The sequence below is a fragment of the Lolium rigidum genome, chromosome 3 (assembly GCF_022539505.1).
Source record: "Lolium rigidum isolate FL_2022 chromosome 3, APGP_CSIRO_Lrig_0.1, whole genome shotgun sequence".
Lineage (NCBI taxonomy): Eukaryota > Viridiplantae > Streptophyta > Magnoliopsida > Poales > Poaceae > Lolium > Lolium rigidum.
In genome coordinates, this window is record NC_061510.1 from 405,256,105 (window position 1) to 405,275,006 (window position 18,902).

At 49.0% G+C, this 18,902-nt stretch overlaps 3 protein-coding genes across 3 annotated transcripts; 1 reads left to right on the forward strand and 2 right to left on the reverse strand.

Moving 5' to 3' along the window:
- Positions 1 to 293: 293 nt before the first annotated feature.
- On the reverse strand, positions 294 to 1,445 carry LOC124700985. The gene is made up of 3 exons (XM_047233049.1): positions 1,195 to 1,445; positions 601 to 1,090; positions 294 to 495 (listed from the first exon to the last, which is right to left on the reverse strand). Exons 1-3 carry the CDS (start codon positions 1,443 to 1,445, stop codon positions 334 to 336), a joined length of 903 nt encoding a protein of 300 aa, XP_047089005.1. The 3' UTR covers positions 294 to 333.
- A 3,117-nt stretch (positions 1,446 to 4,562) lies between these two features.
- Positions 4,563 to 4,931, forward strand: LOC124697810 (non-specific lipid-transfer protein A-like). Its single transcript, XM_047230347.1, has one exon. The coding sequence runs from the start codon at positions 4,563 to 4,565 to the stop codon at positions 4,929 to 4,931; it is 369 nt and encodes a 122-aa protein (XP_047086303.1).
- Positions 4,932 to 7,478: 2,547 nt separating this feature from the next.
- LOC124700987 (UDP-glycosyltransferase 91D2-like) lies at positions 7,479 to 9,990 on the reverse strand. Its single transcript, XM_047233052.1, has 2 exons — positions 9,499 to 9,990; positions 7,479 to 8,444 (listed from the first exon to the last, which is right to left on the reverse strand). The coding sequence occupies exons 1-2, from the start codon at positions 9,931 to 9,933 to the stop codon at positions 7,479 to 7,481; spliced, it is 1,401 nt and encodes a 466-aa protein (XP_047089008.1). The 5' UTR covers positions 9,934 to 9,990.
- Between the last annotated feature and the right edge of the window lie 8,912 nt (positions 9,991 to 18,902).

Genomic DNA, 18,902 nt, shown 5'->3' on the forward strand with positions numbered 1-18,902 from the left:
GGCGTCGGCCAAAGCCGATGGCAAGGGTGGAAAGGCCTCTTAACGCTCATACCTAGATAATTGTAATCTTTCAACACCACCATTGATGTCAGGTAGGAGATCTCGTTATCGAACGAAAGACCGAAGATCACTTATTCCAGATAATGTCATCTCCATTGAGAGAAATCCAACAAGAAAACGACTACCAAAGTCCTAACATAGACTACTTAAAAGATTACTTTTATTATTTAAAACTCCATGCATATATCGGTGAACCGTTTTAGTCCATGTTGTACAAGGTCAGGGACTCAGGGTTACAAGTGTGAAGTGTGAGATGTACGGTGGCTCTGCGCTCTACAGCTTACATTGAAGCCCAAAATTCCGAAGCAACTTGCTCAGGTATCTCTTCGGCCGCGACTCCCGGCTTGCTCCGGCGTGCCCGTCTCCGGCAAAAATTGCTCGGAGGCGACCCAAATGCGGGCTCCTCCCCTGGTACACCGCCGCCTCAGGATTTTCCTGAAACCGCCGTGAAGGAAACAGATCAAGATGACACAACAGCTACGAAGCACAAGAAACAGAGAAGTCGATCGCGACGGATCGATCGCTGCAGCTAGCGCGTACCAGCGTGTAGCGCCTCCAGTCGTCTTCCTCGGCGACGACGACACGGCGGCGCGGGTCGTAACCGAAACGCGGGTGGCTCTTGATCCGGCCCACGGCCTCGAGCTCGCGCCGGAACTCGCCCACCCGCCGCTGCAGCTCCTCCACGGGGAACGCGGACCCCGTGGCAGAGTTCAGCTCGACGCGGATGGCCGACCAGTCCTCCCCGGTCAGGTCGCCCACGCTCCTCCTCCGCTCGCCGCCGTGCCCCGCAGTGCGGCGCTGCAGCAGGTCGAGCAGCTTGGCGTCGTGCTGCCTCGTCCACACGTCCACGTGCAGCCTCGAGAGGATCTTCCGGAGCGCGCGCCGCGAGACCGGCCTCCTGGGCTTGGCCTTGTCGAGCACCTCGCCACCGTCCTGGCCATGGTCATGATGCACCTGCACCTGCTGCTGATGCAGTTCATGCTTCACGGCCATCGATCCTGCCGGCACCTGCAACCTTTGCATCTCTTCCCTGCCGCAGGCAGAGCACATGGACCGATCGTGTCAGCTGAACTTGTCATGCTACTCTGCTTGCCGGAATTGGAAGTTATTCTTGACAGAGCAACGCGCACGTACTGACACGGGGTGGTGTCGGCGGCGCGGAGGCGGAGGCCGAGGAATAGGACGGAGTCGTCCTGGACGCCGTAGCCGGTGAGCGTGCGGTTGTCGTCGTCGAGGTGGCAGCCGGCGAAGAAGAGCCGCTGCATGGCCACCGGGACGCGCTCCAGGGCCATGACCATGCCCTTGGCCTGCGCCACCGTCGTCGTCGTGCCGTCCACGTCCAGCGCCATCCGGTCCCCGCGGAGCGTCCGCACCATGATCCTCATTGCGTCCGAATGCCCGATCGTATACAGTTCACCGCGGCTCGGTGGATCTCATTCTCATGTGAGGCTAAGTGGCAATGCAGCGCGTGCACGAACCGTTGGATATGGGAGACGGAGAGAAAAATAATGGTTGCTGGTCGGACGGGGGAATTGGATGCCCACGATGACTTTGGCTGGCAACGGCATGCGAGAAGATGGCTGCCACCTGATGCTAGGGAATAAAGCGGTTTCGACGATGATGGCTTGTTGCCGGGGCCTTGGCGAGAACGTGAAGGCAAGTATCTTTCGGTATCCAAATGTGCCGGCAGGCGATAGATTGTTTGCTAGTTCCCAGGGCAAGGACATGTACAACGGTAGAAAATGCATATCTTCCCTTAACCCTTCACATCATCTAGGTGTGTAGAATGCATTTTTTTTTTGCCATCTCTTACAATTAAGAAGAATTAATTAGAGTTCGGTAGAAAATCATGTTCCTAAGAGAAGACATGTAATACAATGTGAAATTCGTCTTCTCTTATTTTCTAAAGGATCATCACTTTGCAAAAGAAGGCAGCCTCCCTTTTTTCCTTTATTTTCTCTCCTTCTAATCAGCAAAAATGCTACTTAGCGACTCTAAGAAAAAGCTAAGTCATCCATTCTACATGCCCTCACCTAGCTGAGAACTTATCAATTCTCAGTCAGCTTTATAAACGTTAGATATGTTGTACAGATATTTCCGCAAAAAAAAACTCTTTTTTTTGTCTCGGTGGGTGTGCAGGATGTAACATGGCACATCTTTTTTGGGCTGTTTTTTTCTCTCTTTTATCCGGCTGCTATTGCCCACTATGTCTACTAAAGCCTTCATTCATTGTACGGCTCTATTGTTGGACATGGTGTTCTGGCTCATAAGTGTAGATGCACCTATTATAAAAAAATATTTTAAATTATTTTAAAAATTTGAAATAAAATCTGAGTGTGCATCATCACATTCTATGTTAGCTCATAAAAGTTTGGCACGAAAAAATATTTTGTGTACCCTATGTAAAAAAGACAAAAAAAAGTTTCGTTAAAAGCTATTTTGGACCGTCGAAAATTGCTTTTTTACAGTGACCACAAAAAATAATATTTTTCTGTGCAACTTCGTGCACGAACTTAGAATATCTGGATGTACACCTAGATATTTTTTCAGATTTTTTAGACATTTTGAAATAAGATTTTGAATAGTGAGTGCATCTACACCTATGAGGTCAAAGTAGATTTCCCTCTATTGTTTTGTACACAATACATGCATCAAGCATGCAATGGAGTTGACCTTGTTATTTTGGGTGCAGTGACTAGAGTAACTTTGTATTTTGTAGGCTTTTGTGTGAGTTGATTCTCTTGTTTCTTGGGGAAATACGTATCTAGAGTTGTTTTCTTTTTTGGTTTGTGTGGGCCTTAAGAAGTTTGTGTATTTGCTTCTAAGACTATGAAGGCGCGCGTTGGTGCACGGTGAGTTGGCGGAGCACGATGGAGTGTCCGGGGCGGGGTTGCGAGGGTCGGAAAAAAATTTTGTCGGTCTGGCCGACACCGACGCGGTGACGCCCGCCCTTCCTTCGTGAAGAGCGTTGGGTGAAGCCCACCTCCCTTGCCTTGGCACATACCGAAGGAAACCCTTGGACCAGTCCACGCAGCAGCATCGTCGTCGTTGTCGCATTCCTTCTTGAAGGTGTTGCTTGCTACGTGGCGCACCAGAGTGCTCGGAGCGTGGTGGGAATTCTCCGGAGGGCACAACTGCTGTGGGACATCTTCGTTTTAGTTGATCCGGCTTTTTCGACTTCCTTTCTCTTTTCTTTCTTTTATATTTTCTTTTAGGTGTGTTTGTGATGATGTCCCGGCAGTTGTACCCTATGGTTGCTATATTAATATGGCGGAGCGAGAGACTATTTCGAGAAGGATAAAAAATAAAATTGCAGCTCGATCGGCACAGATTTGTGGTCTCACCACCTCTCACCGATGGAGAGAGAGAGAGAGAGAGAGAGCCTAGAGCGAGCGAAATCCTACAAATTTTCTTCATGGATCGCACAAAGTGTGGCATAATAATTATTATTTTTCAGTAAATCCTGATTTTTTAACCACATTTATCTATTTAATTTATGATTTAGTTTAATAATGTAACCTTTTTATTGCAAAAAGAAAATATCCCACACATGTCAAATCCGTGAATATTTGTCGAACCTCATGAACAATTTTGAACCCGTCAATATTGTTTGAAATATGTGAACAAACTGGTTTTAAACCCATGAATATTTTTCAAACCCTCTTTTTTTTTTGAAACTGGTGAACTTTTTTTTGAATCCGAGAGTATACAGTTTTGAACCACGTGATCACTTTTTGAACCTCTTGAACTCTTTGTTGAATACCCTTGAATTATTTTCAAACCTTGCCAACAGGTTTTTAAAAACCATGAACATTGTTTTCACAACATGAACATTTTAAAAATACAAAATAATAATATCTTCATGAGCATGTTTTGGGGCTCAGTTGGCCAGAAGGGAGGCAAGTGGCAGCGAATGCCCAGATAGTCTGAGGTCTTGTTTAAAGGATTGGAGGGCATTATCCCGAATCCCCAAAAAAATTGAATAGCCTTTTTTTTTCGGTTTTGCTGTAGATAGTTTCGAGATATCTTCATAAATCCTCTCTTTTTGCCTAGATTAAAAAATCTATCATACATTAATGTATTTTGAAAAGGAGCGTATTTAAGGAGATGATAGAGAATTGGGCCGAACACTAAATCACCTCTAATCTTCAAGCTTACTCGCTGAAATACAAGAGAAGTACACAAGGTTTGAAAAAATTGCTGAAATACCCTGGCAGGCGAATTAAACCAAGGAGGGCGTCGCACCGGCACCGTGCGGCGCATTGAGTAGGCCGGCGAGCGCCTTCTGCTCGATGAGGGCGTCCAGTTTAACAAGCGTCCGCGGAGCGGTTACGATAAGGGCACCCGAAGCGGTAACGAGCACGCCGCGAGCGGCATGGCGCATTCAGGTGCGCCACCAACCTTCTTGACCCCCTTCCCCTATATACAACGGGCACAGCCTTGTCTGACCTCACTCATCGTTACGTTCCACTGAGGGCCTTTTGAGCATAGCGTACAGCACAATGGCGCCTACCACACGTAGGGGCAATGCCATCGCCATCGTGGCGACGATCCTCCTCCTCACGGTGGCCATGGCGTCGGCGGCGGCCGAGGTGTCGTGCGGTGACGCGGTGAGCGCGCTGATCCCGTGTGGGTCGTTCCTGGTGGGCGCGGACGCCGGCGCGGCGGGGCCGAGCGAGAGCTGCTGCCGCGGCGCGCAGGCGCTGCGGAGGATGGCGGGCACGGCCGGGGCGCGCCGCGCGCTCTGCAGGTGCCTGGAGGAGTCCGGCCCGTCGTTCGGCGTGCTCCCGGACCGCGCGCGGCAGCTTCCGGCGCGCTGCAAGCTCGGCGTCTCCATCCCCGTCAGCCCCCACACCGACTGCGGCAAGTAAGCGCGCCTGATCGATTCCATTACACCACAGATTTGCACCGATCGTCAGCTCGATCGCTAATTCTCATGGCACATTTGTACGCATGCATGGCAGGATACCGTAAGCGGCAGGCACGAGACTCGATCGAAGATGCACGGGCGACGCGTTCGTGGATACGCCGCATGCATGATGACGAATTAACGGGACAAGATGCTCGATCGAGCTGAGTTCCATGGTTGAATAAATACTGCTAGTACTAGCTAGTAGAAGTCTCGTAACTGTGTGTGGGTGCTATGTATTTCCTTGTATGTACGTGCTTCGTACTACCAGTCAAAATTGTGTGCAATAGACATAAATAATGTCACTGTGCTTCACCCAATTACATCTGTTGTTAAGTAGCTACTGCCTTCACCCAATTACACAATCAATACCTTTTCTTTGGAGAGTATGCTGAGGTGTACCATATTTCCATAGAATGCAGGGTTTTAAGTACAAGACGACTAGAACCATATGCGAACAACAAGCGCGCAATACAAACTTCACAGCAGGCTAGTCCGAATACAGCCACCACCAACGACATTACAACTAAAAAGTAGAAGAACCTATCCTAAACTGAAGAATATCATCGCATCTCGACGGTCACCTCCGAAAACCTACGACTTCCACTGAACTTCCCTTCTCAACGAACCATCCATTCTTGATGCCATAAAGGAGGTTTACAAGTCGATGGAGGGACTTGGTCGGTCCTGAGAAAGGCACCGTCTTGGACTCACTGATGACGGCGTACATTGCGCCTCAAAAACTCGATCTTGCACAACAGCGATAACCGGATAGTACGGGTCTGTTCGCGGACACCGGGGTTGAGACCATCCCCTTTTTGGTTCGGCGAGAGGTGACAGGGCGATACAAACAATCGCACACAAGCACAACAAACAGATGACAAGTTTACCCAGATTCAGGCCGCTCTTGCGAGCCAAGGTCCCACATGCCGAGGAGAGCCCGACAAGCTAAGCTTGTTCTTGAGCTTCCAAAGAACTACGGCGAGAAGACTCTCTCTCTCCTTAGCCCCCATTTGCTTCAGGATCCAGCCCCTTTTGGGAGGTTGGGATCACCTTTTATGCATAGGGGTCAACAATCAGGTGCTTAGCGGCCTATGACGAGGTACATGCCTTCATGTGCGCATGTACGGGTACATTACCCCTATGTGTGGTTTTAGTAATTAATGATAATTCCTATGAGCTAATGTTTTCGGTGAGTTTTATTTGATGGAAAAGTCCATAGGCATTACTTGAAGATATTGTGTTGGATTCAAGTATAGATGACATGAATATAAAGATGTACCTTGCGTATTAGCATCAAGATCATCGATTTGAAGAGAATAATATGATATAGTCAAGAAGAAAAAATGAAGATGCAGTTCTTGTACGGAACTCGATTTTACCGTGTTCTAGCTTATGTGTTAAGCAATGGATGATCAAGATCTCGAGAGTCTGATTTCAAGAGAAGAATTGAAGATATGGCTCTAATTAGGCATCATGATAGACTCATGTGTTAAGATATGGTTGACAAAGATTTAGAGTATGCAATCAAATGAAGAACTTTATTCAAACTTCCTTTCACGCTTTCGAAAAGTTCTATATCATTTCCTATCAGCAGTGTATCATCCACATACAATATTAGGAAAGCTAACGAACTCCCACTCATGTTCTTATAGATACGAGGTTCAAAGAAATTTTGGACAAATTCAAATTCTTTGATTACCTCGTCAAATCTAAGCTTCCAACTCCAGGACACTTGCTTCATTATATAGATGGAAGGCTAAAGTTTGCACACTTTACCAACATCCTTAGGATCCACAAAACCATCGCGTTGCATCATATACAAATCTTGCTCGATGTTTCCCTTAAGGAATCCATTCTTGAATCCATTAGCCAAATTTTAAATTTTTAAAAATGCAACAATCACTAGTAAAAATTCAGCAATCGATGCTTCAACCTCATCTTGGCGGCGACGTCAAGAAGCTTTTGGGAGTGGTGTGGTTCTTGAGAACTTCTGGATGGGGGATCTTCGGATCGTAATGGAGCTTCATCGGTGGTTATTCCTTCTTCTTCGTCTACGTTTGGAATGTGGTCTTCTGGACCCATTCGGTGACTTCTCATCCATAACCAACAACATCAGGCCTACTCACGGAGGAGCTGGAGCGGCGGTGCGCCAATGACTCGGTTTGGAGGTTGAAGACGAACGGGCATCTCAAAGTTTGTTGTAATTTTCATTTTTGTCAAGCTGCTTTGTACTATTCGATATTTCTCTTAATGGGAGGGCCCTGTTGCAAAAAAAAACCCCACTTGTTTTGCTTCTTTTTTTTACCAACACATACTTCAGCCATACGTACCAAAAAGGAGCAACATGTACATTGTAAAAAAAACGAAAGCAAAAAAGAGGAATGTAACTCAACTGCACAAACAAATCCTTACTGTGTAACACATATAGTTTTTCACATATAGTTTTTCCTCATTCGTGAAGTAAAGTAACTCGTAGGCAGAGGGCGGCGGTAGTGAATTTGTGTGATCAGTTTGCACTTGCAGCGGTGTAAGATCTCAGCTGCTGTACAAATTTGTCGATGTACCCATCATGGAGGTCCGTGTTAGCTACGACCTCCTGCATCTTGGCTGCACCTGCTACGAAGGCGGTCCTGGTTTCTCCCTCCAGCATGACAGCCTGGACCGCGCTCGAGACGTCATGGCGGTCGAACGCCCCATCGTTCCCATTCCTCGCCACCTGCAATCCTACCTTCTTCCTCTCCATTTGGCGCGCGTTCGGCCCTTGGTCGCCGAAGATTGGCAGCATGACGAGAGGGTGCCCGAACAGGAGGCTCTCGATGAGCGAGTTCCGGCCGCAGTGCGTCAGGAACCCGCCAAGAGCGCCATGCGCCAGTATGCTCATCTGGGGAACCCATCCCGTGGTCACCAGCCCCTGGCCGTGAGTGCGGTCCTGGAAACCGGGAGGAAGCATGTCGGCGTCGAGGTCGGAGGCGCCTCTGGGCTTCCTCAGGGCCCAGAGAAAGTTTGTCCCGGCGAGCTCCAGTCCGGCAGCAATCTCGTGCACCTGCTTGCCGCTCAGCGGCACCTCGCTCCCCAGCGCCACGTATAGCACCGATTTGGGCGGCTGCGCGTCCAGCCAGCGCACGGTGGCGTGCTCTCTGTTCTCGCTGGCGGCACGGCGGGCTCCCTCGGGTGACGGCGGCAGAAGGCCGAGGGGCAGGACCGGCTTGCCGATGACCGTCGGCACCAGCGGGAACGTCTCTGGCTCCCACTCGACGCAGCTCCGGATGGCCGCTACGGTGCACCTCTCTTGTGTCAAGATGCAGCGCTCGATGGTGGACATAGCAGAGGCGCTATGGTTGGTGATGACCTGCGCCGTCCCCTCCCGCTCGTACCGCGGCTGTTCAAGTCCAGGCGCAGCGGGCTCCGACGGCGGGCGACCGGGCAGGGAGGCCAGCAGGGCGGCGGTCGGGAGAAGCACCGCAAATGGCACCTGCGGTGATCAAGAAGGCCAGGCAGAACTCACTGAGATATGCATGGAAAGCTATCTTTGTCATCACAGTACTCCCTAGTTCCTACACGTCCATAAAAGGTTGTCCCAGATTTATCTAAATTTGGATGTATTTATAAACTAGATAGTATCTAGATATATCTAAATTTAAATAAAATTACGACATATTTTTATGTACAATTAGTTGGAAATAGCAAGTGAAACATGAGCTTAGACGTACCTGTTTATTCAGAACTCACAAAAAAATGCCATTTACAAGTTTTAAAAACATGAAATAAATTTTTATATGTATATATTATCTTGATACTTACTCGTGCCAATTCTCAAGAAAAAAAGTTCTATGTGATCTACATAAACAAGACAAAATGTGCAAATGAAATTACAATGATTGGATTTGTAGTACTGTTCAAAGAAATACAAATTTCAATTTTCTATCTTTCGTGTAGGCCACGTATGGTCGTATTTTCACTTGAGAATTTGCAAGAGTAAGTATCAATATAATATGTACATCAAAAAAATTATGTTTAATTTTTCCGAAACTTTTAAATGATATTTTCTTTGAATTTTTTAAAAGCAGGTGCGCTGGTGGCTGGGAAGAAATAAACTGAATTTCGAGGGAAAGTTGTTATCTGCAAAGGAGATTGTGGCACAGGCCAAATACTGGACGTTGAAATCAGTGATACGCTGCAAAAGCACTCGGACCAATTGTTGCACATAGAAGCAAACAACCCGGTTACCAACTGAAAGTGACACATTGGCTATTAGCATGTTATCATAGGTATACCACTATACCAATGCATAGTCTCTTACCTCGTATTGTACTGTATCTACTTTTAATCGTTCGCCCTAAGGAATAGTCTATCGTGACGTGCGAGCGTTTCTACACCATAATTTTATTTCAGTCTCTTTTTCATACTGTCCTCATGCTGTCCTCGAGGTTGTAATAAATTGGCATGTGAAAATTGGAGCAGCATATATACAAGTAATAATGCTGGACGGCTATTCATTTCGATTCAATTTATGTACTGGACCGAACCTTGTGCTCGAGGGCGGCTGCGGCGGCCCAGTGGTGGAAGGAGTCGCCGATGATCCAGTGTGGCCTCGTGGCCTCGTCGGCGCAAGCAGCGGCCATGAACTCCGCGAAGGGTGCGGCCAGGCCGTCGAAGGCCTTCCAGTGGAGCTCCCGGTCCTCGTCCGGTACGTCATGGGTGGACTCGGCGCCGTCTGGAAGGCCGTCGACGCGCGGAAACGGGAGCTCGACGAGGTCCACGCGAGGCGCCGCGGCCGGGCGCACCGGTGGGAGGCGGGCCAGGTTGCGCGGCGTGGAGACATAGGACACGCGGTGGCCGCGCAGCGCCAGCCGCTCGGTGAGCTCCAGGTACGGGAGCAGGTGGCCGAAGGCGAGAAACGGGACGACGACGATGCGCAGCGGCTGAGGCGGTGAGGACGAGGACAAGGCGTCGGCGTTCATGACGAGACGAGGAGCTAGCTCGTTTCGCTTGCTGCTGGTGGTGGCGCTAAATCGCTCGCTGGTCACTGTGCTCAGACGGCGGATTGTGGCAAAGGCAGAGGCCATATAAATAGGAGGCCCAACCCAACCCAACCCACGGGACAACGGGAGGGCGTATGTGAAAGAATGGGCTCATGTGAAAGAATGGACTGGCGTTGTCTTTTTGTCATAGTATTCTTAAAAAAAATTAAAAATCTAACAAAAATACTTGCACGTAGAAATGACGTGTCTATTTGTGTATGGTAAGTTTGAAACTTAAATATGACATGTCTATTTGTGGTAGGCAACGCCTCCACCTCTCTTCTGTTTATATATACGACATGTAAAGGTTACAAGTTACATATGTACAAATCGTACGGTTTACGAAGAATGATCTTAACACATCCTTTCAATCTAAACTAGTACATATGGCATTTAGATTGGGCTTAGATCGGTTGCTGCGTGGCTGGTTTAGTAAATACATCAGCTAGTTGATCATCAGAAGAGATAAACCTCACCTCCAATGCACCTTTAGCAACACGCTCTCGCACAAAATAAAAATCTTGGTATGAGCATGGAGGACTAGATTCGTCGTGAGGTAACTAGCCCCTAGGTCATCACACCAAACAATGGGTGTATGTTCTTGACTCACACCAAGTTTCTTGAGTATTGAGTCTACCCATATCGCTTCATCAACACCATTAGCTAATGCCTTATACTCGATCTCGAGACTGTAGGTTCTTTCAGTTATATTGTGATCCAAATTCATATACTAAAGGAAGACTAACTTCCGATGAGCGGAGCGAGCCCCGTCGCCGGTAGGCTTGGGCCAAAGCGTTGCCGGTAGGCTTGGGCCGAAGCCGATACGGATCGATGCCACCGCCTATATATACTTCTTGTAAGCCTTCGGCTAGGGCTTATCAGATTATAAGATAACCATCAGCGTTTTTAAACACTCTCCGATATAGTGAAGTATTTGTTGACTGGTGATACGTCCAAAACGTATCTACTTTCCCGAACACTTTTGCTATTGTTTTGCCTCTAATTTGTGTATTTTGGATACAACTAACACGTACTAACGCTGTTTTCAGCAGAATTGCACTGGTGTCTTGTTTTTGTGCAGAAACTCAACTTTCAGGAAAATCACCGGAAATAATCGCAATGGGCCTATTTTCACAGAGAACTTACGAGGCCAAAAGGGCGAGCCACGGGGGGGGGGCATGGCCCCCACACCATAGGTCAGCGCGGCCTGGAGGGGGGGCGAGCCGCCCTATGGTGAGGGCGCCTCGGCGGCCCCCCGACGCTCTCCTTCGGACTACAAAACCCTTTCGACCTAAAAACGCCAGGGGGTTCGACCACATTTCCAGAAGACGTCCAGAACTCCGCCGCCATCGCGAAACTCCATCTCGGGACCAGAAACTCCGTTCTGGCACTCCGCCGGGACGGGGAATTGGAGGGGATCATCGCCATCATCACCACCGACGCCTCTCCATCAACCAGCCATGCTTCCCCCATCCATGTGTGAGTAATACCCCCGCTGTAGGCTGAAGGGGATGGTAGGGATTGGATGAGATTGATCATGTAATAGTCATAAGATTGTTAGGGCATAGTGCCTAGTATCCGTAGTTGGTACTTTTATGATATTGTTGCAACTTGTTATGCTTAATGCTTGTCACTAGGGCCCGAGTGCCATGATTTCAGATCTGAACATGTTATTGATTCATGTTGATATTCATTGTTTTATGATCTTACCTGCAAGTTGTATACACATATTGTTCTCCGGAACCCGAGGCCCCAAAGTGACAGAAATTGGGATAACCGGAGGGGAAGGCGGTGATGTGAGGATCACATGTGTTCACGGAGTGTTAATGCTTTGCTCCGGCACTCTATTAAAAGGAGTACCTTAATTTCCAGTAGTTTCCCTAGAGGCCCGGCTGCCACCGGCTGGTAGGACAAAAGATGTTGTGCAAGTTTCTCATTGCGAGCACGTAAAGATAAAATTGCAGAATCTAAAGGAGATACCTTCGAGCACTCACACACCGACAACAGTGCTAGGAAATAGCTTAGTATTCGGAGGATGTGAATACCTTTTACCTTACCTCCCCGGCAACGGCGCCAGAAAATAGCTTGAGGTCTACGTGTGCTTCTATTCTTGTAGACAGTGTTGGGCCTCCAAGAGCAGAGGTTTGTAGAACAGCAGCAAGTTTCCCTTAAGTGGATCACCCAAGGTTTATCGAACTCAGGGAGGTAGAGGTCAAAGATATTCCTCTCAAGCAACCCTGCAATTAAGATACAAGAAGTCTCTTGTGTCCCCAACGCACCTAATACACTTGTCAGATGTATAGGTGCACTAGTTCGGCGAAGAAATAGTAAAACATAGGTGGTATAGATGGTGGTAATATTGCAGGAAGTAAAGATGCAGTAAAACAGTAAACAAGCGATGTTTGCAGTATTTGGAAACAAGGCCTAGGGATCATACTTTCACTAGTGGACACTCTCAACATTGATCACATAATAAATAAATAACTTCTCCTCACTTGTGCTACAATTACACTCTCTTGTTGAATAACAAACACCATTCATTGTGTAGGGCTACAAGAGCTCCCTCAAGCCGGAGTTAACAAGCTCCACAACATTCGGAATTCATATTTAAGTAACCTCTAGAGTGCATAATAGACCATTGCAATTTAGACCGAGTACTAACATAGCATACACACTGTCACTTTTAAGCTATGAAAGGAGGAATAGATCACATCAATACTATCACAGTAATAGTTAACTCCATAATCTACAAGAGATTACAATCATAACCTACACCAAGTACTACATGATGCACGCATTGTCACCTTTACATCATGAAGGAGGAATAGACTACTTTAATAATATCACTAGAGTAGCACATAGATTAATAGTGATACAAAGCTCATCATATGGATCTCAATCATGTAAGGCAGCTCATGAGATCATTGTATTGAGGTACATGAGAGAGAGATTAACCACATAGCTACCGGTAGAGCCCTCAGCCTCGGGGGAGAACTACTCCCTCCTCATCATGGGAGACAGCGATGGCGATGAAGATGGCGGTGGTGTCGATGGAGATGACTCCGGGGCCAATTCCCCGTCCCGGCGGCGTGCCGGAACAGAGACTTCTGTCCCCCGAAATGGAGTTTCGCGATGGCGGCGGCGCCCCTGAAGTCTTTCTGGAGTTTCGTCAATTGGTATAGAGGTTTTAGGTCGCGAGGGGTCTTATAGGCGAAGAGGCGTTGCAAGGAGGCGCCTGGGGGGCCCACCCCATAGGGCGGCGCCCCCCCCCCTCCAGGCCGCGCCGGCCTATGGTCTGGGGGCCTCAGGCCTCCCCTCCGACTCTCCTTCGGTGTGCTGGTCCGTCTCGGTGAATTATGATGTTTGGTCTTCGTTTCGTCGAATTCCGAGAATATTGCCCGAACAGCCTTTCTGGAACCAAAAACAACAGAAAACAGGAACTGGCACTGTGGCATCTTGTTAATAGGTTAGTTCCGGAAAACGCATAAAATCATTATAAAGTGTGAGAAAAACATGTAGGTATTGTCATAAAACAAGCATGGAACATCAGAAATTATATATACGTTGGAGACGTATCAAGCATCCCCAAGCTTAGTTCCTACTCGCCCTCGAGTAGGTAAACGATAAAAAGAAAAATTTCTGTAGTGACATGCTACTTACATAATCTTGATCATACTATTGTAAAGCATATGAGATGAATGAAGTGACTCAAGGCAATGATCTATAGTTTGCTAACAAATAGATAACATATAGCAAAACTTTTCATGAATAGTACTTTCAAGACAAGCATCAAAAGTCTTGCATAAGAGTTAACTCATAAAGCAATAAATTCAAAGTAAAGGCATTGAAGCAACACAAAGGAAGATTAAGTTTCAGCAATTGCTTTCAACTTTCAACATGCATATCTCATGGATAATTGTCAACACAAAGTAATATGATGAATGCAAATAAGCAAGTATGTAAGAATCAATGCACAGTTGACACAACTGTTTGCTTCTAAGATGGAAGGAAGTAGGTAAACTGACTCAACATAAAGTAGAAGAAAGGCCCTTCGCAGAGGGAAGCGAGGATTAAATCATGTGCTAGAGCTTTTCAAGTTTTGAAATCATATAGAGAGCATAAAAGTAAAGTTTTGAGAGGTGTTTGTTGTTGTCAACGAATGGTAGTGGACACTCTAACTACCTCATCAACCAGACTTTCAAGAGCGGCTCCCATGAAGGACGTTATCTGTCGTTGCCTAATCGACGATACCTCGGAGGAGGGATCCTCACGAGGGGGAGAAGAAGTAGGGGCCATAGGGCGGAGTGCACACGGGACGGTGGTACGCAGGTTACCCAGCTTCGGAACACCTGCACGATGACAGGGCCTACTCGCTGCTTGTCCGGAATTATCTGGGCGCTTGCGCGTTGTTACAATGGTTGTGGTTGTGCCTCTAGGGCTCCCGGGATCCGGCTTATAAAGGCGCACGGATCTATGGTTTACACGGAGAGTCCTAGCCGGATTACAGATGGCCTAGTCTATGTTACATTATCGTGTCGTGTACGTCAAGGATCCGCCCTCCCTATACGTCGTACTGGATCCGGGTTCCTCATGGGCCTCCACGGATCCGGGTTCCTCCAAAGGTCGGTGCGGATCCGGCTATCTGACCCTGGGCCGGACTTCATCCTTCATGATCAACAGCAACTGGGCCGCCCGATGGGCCACATGCCACCATCACCGTCTATGGGCCACCCGGGCTTGCCGGATCTAGGTACTGTCGATGGTACACCCATGAAGTATACCCACAACAGTAGCCCCCAGAGTTCTCCGAGTTTCTCCTGCAGCTTCCGCCATGCTTGCACCTTATGATCTCCGGCATTGATGGTAACGCGGAGAAAGTTGAAGAACTCCAACTTCATATCTTCTTTTTTCCAACTATAAGTCGGAAGATTTCCCATTTTGCGGGACTTCATCCATCGACAGCCTTAAAGCATGTCTCCGGGTTACTCCCCTGCTTGCGAATGTGAATTGCTTATCTTCACGCTTTTACCCGGAGTCTTAACAGACTCAAACGGTTCTGCCAATTCTGGCGCCATTTTCGCGCGGTTTGTGCGGTAACTTATCTCTAGCCATTTTTACCGTTAGGGTTTTGGACACGTGTCACGCATCCAACGGCGCGACGCTTGCGTTCCGACCAGAGGATGCGAAGCACGAATCTCATCCCGCCGGCCTATAAATATTCGCCGTCAACTCCTCAATCCTCATTCACCCCCCTCTTTACCTCTCCGCCAAGTGCCGCCTCGAGCTCCTTCTCTGCCTCGCCGGAACTTCGCCGGAGCGTCGTCGGAGCTGCTGCGCCGCCGCATCGAGTTCATCCTGTTCTTAACATCAGCGAGCCTCCGCAGGGAATCCTCGTCGCCGGCGACTTCAACCGCCGTAGAAGCCATTACGGTGAGTTCTCGAACTGTGCTATTGCGCCGTTATCGGTAGGGATGAATTTGGAGAAGACAATGCCGGTTCCGACTAAAGAACGTTTTTTCCGCGATCTTTTCACATCTTCAGATGTCTTCCACGACTCCGCCTCCTACCAGTGAGCCGATCATGGCGACGACCATTTCTTCCGCTCCGCCTCTCTTCGTCCCAGTCCAACTGGATCCCATTAAGGATTCCGGCAAGGACACCGAAGGCACCTCAGCTGTCCCGGAAAAAACCTCCGAGGTGGAGAAGAAAACGGAAGAAATCGCTGCCAAGAAATCCAAAGCCCGCCAGCGAGATTCGGAATCCAGAGGGAAATGGTGGCCTTGCACCACCACAGATATTGAACTGCAGAACTTGGAGGGAGAAGGGTTCTTGCAACCGGAAGTTGGAGGACGACTCCGAATGCCTTAGCTCCGGCCCCTCAAGACAACGAGATGGTGCTGACGAAAGCGTTGGTGGAGCGAGGCTTCTCATTTCCGCCTTCAGACATCTTCCTAGAGATCCTGAAGGCTTATGGGCTCCAGCCCCACAACATCTCTCCGAACAGCGTGCTTGCGATCAGCAATCACGTCACTCTCTGTGAAGGTCATCTCCGGGTAATTCCCGAGCTCTCCCTGTTTCAATACTATTTCACTGTCAAGAAGGAGAGGATCCGGCAGTCCTCCGGGCTGGCGACATGCGGAACCATCACCTTCATGATTCGCCCGGGCCGCGTCTATCCCCACACCGACCGCCACGAATCTGCGCGGTACTGGTCCGGAGGTTTCTTCTACTTGAAGGACGTTTCCGACCCCGCGAACGTAAGAAAGTTGCCACCGTTCAAGAACTGCCCCGCCACCGAGCTTCCGACATGGTCGCATTGCCCCCACCTCTCCGAGTCACTCCAACTCACGCGCGCCGTTAGGCGGATCTGTAAACTGAAGGAGGAGGGTTTGACGGGGAAGGACTTGACCCTTTCCTGGTTCACCAAGCGGATCCAGCCGCTTCAACACAGGGACCGCTTGATGTTCCAGTACACAGGGCGCGATGACCCGATGCGTGTCACAAAAGACAATCTCTCCGCCGACGCCCTCGACAAGAGAATCCGGGTCCCTATCAAAATTCCACGTGAACTTCACGTTCACGTGTGCAACAAGGATATCCACATGAATGGTTCCGGAACCGCGGTACGTCGGCTTTGACTGTAATCTCTTGTTTTTCTTCGCATTCAAATTTTCATCTAAGTGTTAAACTCTGTATCAGCTCGAAGCGCTCGAAGAAAACGAACTCGGAACTCTTCTCCGGGTTCCTTCCACCGGCAACACGGATCCGGATGCCGCGTCGGAGGCGGAAGCTCCCGAGGCTTCCCGCCTTGCTAAGAGGAAGAAGCCCGCTCCTTCCAGCCCCCATGCGAAACGCGCCCGCGAAGTGCCTAGCACTGCTGCTACCCGGAGAGCGGAGGCGGAAAAGAAGCGCCTTGCACTGATTAATACCAGCAACAAGGGGCAACCTAATACCCAGCATTTTTTCAAGCCTTCCGGGTAAGCGCCTATTTCCGAGATCCAAGTTCTGGTTTCACGCTCAAACTCTTACTTATACTTTTATGTTTTTTCTGAAGCTCCGGAAGCCAGCCCCCCAGGGCCCCAAGGGCCCCGAAGAAGAAAGCCAAGCCATCTCCGGCTTCAATCCCTTATACTCCCGAGGTTGAAGTTCCGCCCAAGGATTCATCCGCCTCCAAGCAGGATCCGAAAGATGTCATCAATGTTGATGATCTTCCTGAAGATCCCGCCCACCATGGCGACTCCGCCAAGGGGACCTCCTCACCCGTTCCTCCGTCAGATCAGCCAAGCTCCGCTTTCGCGGGGCCCACAGGAGAAGAACAGGAGCAAAAGGCAAAGCTCCTTCAAGTTACCAACGCGACTCGAGTCCACCTCCAACCAACTCCGTCCCTTCAAAAGCTTACCCTTTCACAGCGTCACGCGGAAGTTTCCGACATGCTGAACAAAGTGTGGGGAAAACCGGACGAGGAGGTGCGTGAACTCGCCGACCTGGAGGACAACCTGAAGGAGTTTTTCGCCAAGCACAGGGAAGTGCGGCAGGTAATACTAGCCCCCAAGCATTGGGTGATATATTTCCGTGTAACATGTATTAGCCGATGCTTTCCCAAAATGTACCTTAGGCGGAAATTTAAAATTTTTGTACCAAGACTTTGAATTCCTCGCTAGCCCCCAAGATTTTAAATATCCGACTAACTCCTTGCTGCTTCGCAGACCACGCGGAAATTGCACGAAGATCTGCGCGTGCACGTGCTGGAGCAAATCACAGAGATCGAGGGGCTGCGCCAGAACGCGGAAAATAGCCAACAAGCTATCCGGCTGCTTGAGTCCCGCCTTCAGCGTACGAGATCCGGGTTTTTTTTTGTGTGCTGATATATTTGTTCAAGATGCATAATATGTGCAATTTTTCTATCTTCAGAAGAGACTGCCAAGCACTCCAAGTTTGACGAGCTATCCGCCAGGGTCCAGGTGCTTGAGGCGGAGAACGAATCCCTCAAGAACTTTGTGAAGGAATCCGCTTCCCAGGAGAATCAAGCGAGGAAAGAGCTGTCCGAAAAACATGCCCGTGACCTGGCGGAGCTGAATGAAAAACTGGAGAAAAGCCAGGGCCGCGTGATTTCCGTGATATCCAAGAACAAAGTTTTGGAAGCGGAGGCGGAGGCCATTGACAAACTTATCTTCCGTAAGCGTTTTCTGTGTCGTTGCTCCGACTACCTTGTAAGCTTTCTTTCTAACGGAACCGAACCTCCTTTTTGCACAGCAAGCCTCGGCTTTGAATGGTCAAAAGAATCAAACCTGAAGAGGACGGAGGCATACGATGAAGCGCGGATTTCAATCGACGCGTTATTCGAAGCCTTGTCGCGAAATTGCCAAGACCCCGTCTCGAAGAAGGCCAAAACCTCCGTGATCGACACAATGACCCATCTGATGGAACAGGTGCCGGACTTCATTAAGGACTGGCAGAAATCTTCCGCGCGCGGAGTTGCCTCCCTGGTCTTAGCCACCTGCAAGGCTCACTTTCCTGCACTGAACTTTGCGGATGTCGCACGCGGAGCTCCAAAGGGTTCCGACATGGGTGCCATCCTTGCGGAAACTCAAGGGTACGAGCGGTTGTTTGTCCGGCGAGTGAATCACTCGTTACGGTACAACAAGCATGCTTTGCCCAAAGGGTTTTCCGATGCAGAGGAGGAGGAAGGCGAGCCGGAGTATTACGCGGAAGGTTCCGGGTCAAGCCTCGAACATTCCGGAGGAAGTTCTGGTGACGGCTCCGAGGCCAGCTCCGACAACAGCGACGGCGATGGCTCCGCCTATCAGGAATCTGAAGAGGAGAGCTCCGAATAGAGTTCCTGTTTGAACAATGAAACACAGTTGCATCATTTTGGCCCCGAAGTGGGTTTGTAATAACTTAAATTCTTA

Coding starts and splice junctions, on each gene's coding strand:
- LOC124700985 (XM_047233049.1), bottom strand. CDS start 1,445: ATGAGGATCATGGTGCGGACGCTCCGCGGGGACCGGATGGCGCTGGAC. Junction 1,091..1,194: donor GCCGACACCACCCCGTGTCA/GTACGTGCGCGT, acceptor TGCCTGCGGCAG/GGAAGAGATGCAAAGGTTGC. Junction 496..600: donor ACTGGAGGCGCTACACGCTG/GTACGCGCTAGC, acceptor CGGCGGTTTCAG/GAAAATCCTGAGGCGGCGGT.
- LOC124700987 (XM_047233052.1), bottom strand. CDS start 9,933: ATGAACGCCGACGCCTTGTCCTCGTCCTCACCGCCTCAGCCGCTGCGC. Junction 8,445..9,498: donor CAGCCGCCCTCGAGCACAAG/GTTCGGTCCAGT, acceptor TGATCACCGCAG/GTGCCATTTGCGGTGCTTCT.
- LOC124697810 (XM_047230347.1), top strand. CDS start 4,563: ATGGCGCCTACCACACGTAGGGGCAATGCCATCGCCATCGTGGCGACG.